This window comes from Babylonia areolata, chromosome 18, assembly GCF_041734735.1.
Source record: "Babylonia areolata isolate BAREFJ2019XMU chromosome 18, ASM4173473v1, whole genome shotgun sequence".
Classification (NCBI taxonomy): Eukaryota; Metazoa; Mollusca; class Gastropoda; order Neogastropoda; family Buccinidae; genus Babylonia; species Babylonia areolata.
In genome coordinates this window covers 25,022,176-25,028,307 of record NC_134893.1, presented here as the reverse complement: position 1 = coordinate 25,028,307, position 6,132 = coordinate 25,022,176, and the positions used below count along the sequence as shown (strand labels likewise).

The window sequence follows — 6,132 nt, the reverse complement described above, 5'->3', positions numbered from 1 at the left end:
TTTGACAATATATGGCATGATGCGTTTCTTTTGAAACTAAACAAAATTGGGATAAATGGAAAATGTTTCCACATTATAAAAGAGATGTACCAAAATTCAACTGTATGTGGTAAATCAAACGACGGGTTCACAGATTCTATCACAGTTAAAAAGGAGTGCTTCACACACACACACACACACACACACACACACACACACACACACACACACACACACACACACACACACACACACACACACACACACACACACACACACAATTTCATTATTTTGTAAGTTTGAAACATGCCGTACTAACACCCACCTTCCTGCACACAGGCAAAACACACACACACACACACACACAGAAACACACACACACACACACACACACACACACACACACACACACACACACACACACACACACACACACACGCACACACCGTAAAATATGTGTGCGCGCGCGCGCGCGAATGTGTGTGTGTGTGTGTTTGTGTATGTGTGAGTGTGTGTGTGTGCGCGTGCGCACGTGCGTCCGTGTGTGTGTGTGTGTTTCTAAGTTCGAGTCAAAATTTTCTTTTTGTGTTTGTTTACTTTCCTGTTCATCTCCTTGTTTGAAAGAGAGCGAGAGACAGACGGACAGACTGACAAAGACAGAGAGAGACAGACAGACAGACAGACACACACACACACACACACACACACACACACACAAGAGTCAGACAGAGAGACACAGAGAGAGAAAGGTGGTAGGTTGGGAACGATATAGCATAGGTCAGTGTGTGCTCTCACGACAAGACATTGTCAGTGCGCCGCATATAAGGACACGCTATGCACGTTTCCTTTCGTTCAAACTGCAACGTTTACTTACCGTGAACACGTCTGTTTTTCTCGGGGAAAACCAATCCGACATACTGATAGTGGTTTCCGACATGCCCGCTTCAAGAAACACATCGCTGACACCCAACGAGACGTGGCTGAATTCATCACGTGACAGCGATGTGGGTGTGTCAGACGACTGTCAGGTCGTGGATGTGGCGTTGTGGAGTTTCGTCCCCTGGGACAACCCCGACAACCTAATCAGCCAGGAGACAGAAAAGGCCGTGGACACAGTGGTGGGTGCAGTCTGTCTTCCCGTCCTCTTCCTCCTCTCTGTCCCCTGCAACGTCCTCAACATGGCCGTGTTCTGGAAACAGGGGCTTTCTGAACGCATCAACCTGTGTCTCTTCTGCCTCTCGCTCGTCGACTTTCTGCACATGGTCAACAGCTTCTTCGTCAATGTGGACAGACTCCATCCGCCCTTCACGGAGCCCATCGGTCCCGTGTTGCAATTCATCATCCAGCATAATCTGGTGGGGTTCCGAGGGTTCACGTGGCTGTCGGGGTACATCTCTATGCTGATAGCGTGTGAGAGGTGTCTGTGTGTGGTCAGTCCCCTCCGCTCTCACGCCATGCTGAAGACTCGAACCACAGTGGTGGTGGTGCTGGTGGGTGCTGTTCTGATCCTGGCGGGGTCCCTGACCATCGGCCTGAGATGGAGCCTCATCTGTGTACGGGACCCCCTGACCAACACCACGTCCAGACTGGTCTTCACCAGTCAGTTCTACGAAGACAACAAGGCTTACCTGAACGTTTTGACTTTCGTCATCGGATCACCACAGTTACTGACCTACGTCACCGTCGTTTCTGCCACCACAGCGGTGACGTCAGTGAAGCTGAAGAAGATGATGACGTGGCGGGAACAGACCTCTTCTGTCTCCTTATCCTCCCGCGAGGTGGCGCTGACACGTACGCTCATCGTCATATCCGTTCTATATGTCGTCTGCTCCATCCCCACCATCATCACGGGAATAGGCGTGATGTTTGTGTCCGAGTTCAGTTTCCGCGGCCGTTACTACAACTTCTCCAACCTGCTGCTCAGCCTGATCGAACTGGCGTCCTTCATGAACGCCACTTTCAACTTCTTTGTCTACTGCTGGCTGGGCACGAAGTACAGAGAAACGCTCCGTGATTTACTGCGATGTAACGCCGTATTGGTCGCAACACCTGCATCAGCAAAGTCCAAGTAACCAGAACTTTCCACCGCGTAACAGTGTACAATACACCGCATAAAACAAACTGGACGCTTTTTGCTGGTGTGCACCATGGTTACTTCTTGGGGTCTAGAACTGCACGCACGTGACGTAATCCTCTGCCAACATGTTGTTTATCATACGGTCAGCTGGGTGTCGTCACTATCTGTCCTATCCCTGAACAAAGAGTGAAAGACGATGAAGAAAACATCAAAATTTCTAATGACTGGGCTAAGGTTTCGGTCAAAAATTTTTTTTTGTTTGGTTTTTTTTGTTTGTTTGTTTTTTTGATGTAGCCAAGTGCTCAGTTGGCTTCAGATACTGCTTCACGCACAAGCTGTATAGCAGACGCCTTTTTGCATCTAATCTGCCGGTCTTCAATGACTCGCACAGAATGCGTGACGCCAATTCGAATTGCAGATCCAAAGCCCCATTTAAACATCTGCTCCTAAACATCTATTATCAAGTCTCTGTGTCATTCACTGCAATATTATATTTCTTGTGCTTACACACACACTTTAATTAGTTAGAAGCATATTTGATTTCATTTTAATCGTTCACCAGTGTAAGGATTTCAACTGACACTAAGCTTACGTCATTTTGTCCTTCACGTCACACATAATACTACAGTTACTTTTTTTTTTTTTTTTTGCTGCCCCATCATCTGCACTGTTTCAGTGGCATTACCCCCACGCCGCTCATTTAGATTCCCCCATACACGGCCACACCCGGGTTCGTCCGTCGCAGTTCCAGCATCGGCAATCCACAGGGAACCATCGATGTTAGGTCGCCAGGAGGCCACACACCAGAGGAGACCCTGCACTGCTGCTGAGTCACTTCGGTGGTGTTCAGTGGTGCCTGTTCTAACGTACTTAGGACACCACCTACTAAGCCCCCTACTAACGACAATAATGGCTTAGTCGCAGAGCCAGACTGAGTGAGCGTCCCTCCCAGAGTGGAGACCGCCACCACGCCCCTCAAACAACAGCCACCCATGAATCTGCCGACACTGACGACATTGACAGGACTCACCCCAAGCACGGAAGTGGAGGGGCATCGAAACTGAGGTCACCATGAGAGCAGGGCATGAAAGGCCACAGACTTTGAGACTATATTTTTTTATATTGATGACGATGAAGGAGGAGGAGGATGACGATGATGATGACGATGTTGCTATGGAGGTCCATTTTGGTTTGTGACTGCGTGACAAGGCTGTACTCTACGCTTCCTGTCATAATGATATCCCGGCGTTAACCAGGCCCGAGAGATGCAGACACTTGCAGTGTTGGTCAGGTAATTAGAGCAACACACCCAAAGACGCATCCTTGAAGTGGATGACACTCGACTGTGTGGTCCCAGTCTCCCCATTTAAGCCCACAGCACACTCAACTCTGGGTAGGAGCCAGCCACGGGCCGAAAAACCCACCTCCGCTGGGATTCGAACCCGCGTCCTCCCAGCCGTCAGTCCGCGACGCTAACCACTTCGCCACGGCGGCTGGTTACAGTTACAATTTTGTATGTGACTGCTGTTGGAAAATAAAACCACACCATTATAGTGTTTGGATGAGAATTAATCAGGCATTTAGAAGATACAAAGCCGATTTTCATTGGCAACACTTAATGACAACCAGTCCACAACTAGTGGCACTGTACGTCATTTGAGTGAACTGAAAACTGTGTTTCTCACCCACCGTATTTAATTAAATATCTGTTTTTTTCGGATCAGTAAACTACAAGTATTATATACTGGCAGAATTGTTGCAGTTCCATCTTTAAATCTGTACCATTAGTGTTTGCCTGCATGAAACTGATTTAATGTGGTCTGTAATTTTCAGCGACAAGCTCGCTAAAACTGACCCTTTTCAGGTCACTTAAATTAAGATTATAAATTCATCTTAATTAATCAACACTTCATTTTATATTCATTAGAAAGTATATAACGATGTAAATCGGTTCAGGAATCATTTAGAAATCTATCCCTGAACACCTTTTAACAAACACAATTCTAATCAAATTTAGCCTGATTGGAGCTGATTCGCTTCCCAGCACACGCGGGCGTCATTGCAGTTCACTTAACATGCCAACGTGCACAGTCGTCATGCAGCACAGCAGCCACTTAACATGCATAAATAGCCACAGCAGGTGATGACTCGTCACTTTCCACCTGGCCAGTCACTGGCTAGAGCCTGCTCTCTCTCTCTCCATCTCCCTCTCTTGCTGTGTCGCACACAGAGTGTGTGTTGTGTGTGTCGCCCCAAGTGGCCAACGTCTCGCAACATGTCACTTGCACTGTCTTATTTCTTATCTCTTCTTCTTTACTTACTTAACTATTGTAAATAAAACAATAGAAAAACCCATTTGTGACTGGCCTGCTATATGTCCCTGGGCCAGTGCATGCATCTTTTCTATCCTTTAATACAGTAAATCAGTCAATAATTCTTTTGTACTGTCCCCTTTCTATGATAGACCACTCAGGACCATGCTACATTCAAGGCAAATCTTTCGTCACTCACATGTCATACCCACTTAATCCAACAAAGAATTTTTTTTTTTTAATTTAAGAAAAAAAAAAAGTAGTAAGCAAATAGATCTTGCAAAAAATGCACTCATCTACATAACCTTGACTTTTGACCTCTGAAATCGTACAGCATTAATATTCTCACTTCAACAAATCGCATTCCCATGTGGATGAAAAAATGGTAGTGCTATCAATTTTTTTTTTCATATATGCCATGCTGCAAACTTGACCTCAGAACATGCATCTTTTCTCAGGTTCTGTTTTTTTTTCCCCATGACCAGCCATGCATTGTGTCTATCTCTTGCACAGATAAAAGTTTCCTGCCAATATCATATATGCCATTTCGTGAACTTTAATTCTAAAACTTTGATTCTAAATGTCTGTACGGAACAAGCTGAGCCCATGTCCTGTCATGATACCAAGGTTGTGTGTGTGTGTGCGTGCATGCGTGTGTGTGTGTGTGTGTGTGTGTGTGTGTGTGTGTGTGTGTGCACGCGTGTGTGTGCAAAATAATGATCTTGACCTTTGGCCTCTCACCCTGTCTTCCGTATCATTATAAAACGGGTGAATTCAAAGGTATTATTCTGTTTTACAATCCTATCAAGTTTGGTTCCTGATCCACTTGTAGGAAGCCAACACGTTAATGTCAAACAGAGAGAGAGAGAGAGAGAGAGAGAGTGCATTGTTTATGCACGTTGAGTTATTTATTTAAATAAATAAATAAATAAAAATAAAAAAAACATCACCAGACTGTCTAGCTGGCTCGTCCATGGATGACAGACAATGAGAGTGACGTCACGTCTTGCCGTCTTTCTTGGACGAACCCAGGTTTGGAAAGCCACATGAAGTATTATCTTTTGAACAAGGATTTTAATCTGGATACTTCTCAAAGAAAGATTACTTCTGGGGTTTTTTCTCACGACGCCTACCCACCCCCTCTCTCTCCCACCCTCTGCTGCCCCAATACTTTATTTAATACACAAACACAGAGACATACTACTCAAAGAGACAGAGGGATACACTACAGACAGATATAGAGAAGTAGATTGATAGCGGAGAGAGAGAGAGAGAGAGAGAGAGAGAGAGAGAGAGAGAGAGCACAACAACAAAATCCGATGATACCCTTTCTACAAAGACCTGAGTGAGTTCAAATACTCGTCTATACATGGCACCACAGACACCTAATGTCCACACACACATATACACAGACACAGACACACACACAGACACACACACACACGACACACACACACAAACACATTCACACCCACACATATATATATGTGTGTGTGTGCGCGCGCGCGCACACACACACACACACACACACACACTAGCAAGCAAACATACACACACATTCACACAATACGTTCGCATGAACTCACACACCAAAACGCGCGCACGAACGCTGGTCCGTGTGCTGAATGTCACACGACAGATGACAGTCCTGCTAATGGTGGCCAGCAGGGGGAGGGATTCAAACAAAGTCCCACAGTTCAAACAAAGGAGGAAAGTCTCACAGTTCAAACAAAGGCTGAAAGTTCCACTTCTCCACCAAATCCT

The 6,132-nt window shown here is 45.8% G+C and overlaps 1 protein-coding gene across 1 annotated transcript; it reads left to right on the top strand.

Moving 5' to 3' along the window:
• Nucleotides 1–914: 914 nt before the first annotated feature.
• LOC143292201 (uncharacterized) lies at nucleotides 915–2,051 on the top strand. Its single transcript, XM_076602384.1, has one exon. The coding sequence runs from the start codon at nucleotides 915–917 to the stop codon at nucleotides 2,049–2,051; it is 1,137 nt and encodes a 378-aa protein (XP_076458499.1).
• The last annotated feature ends 4,081 nt before the right edge of the window (nucleotides 2,052–6,132 follow it).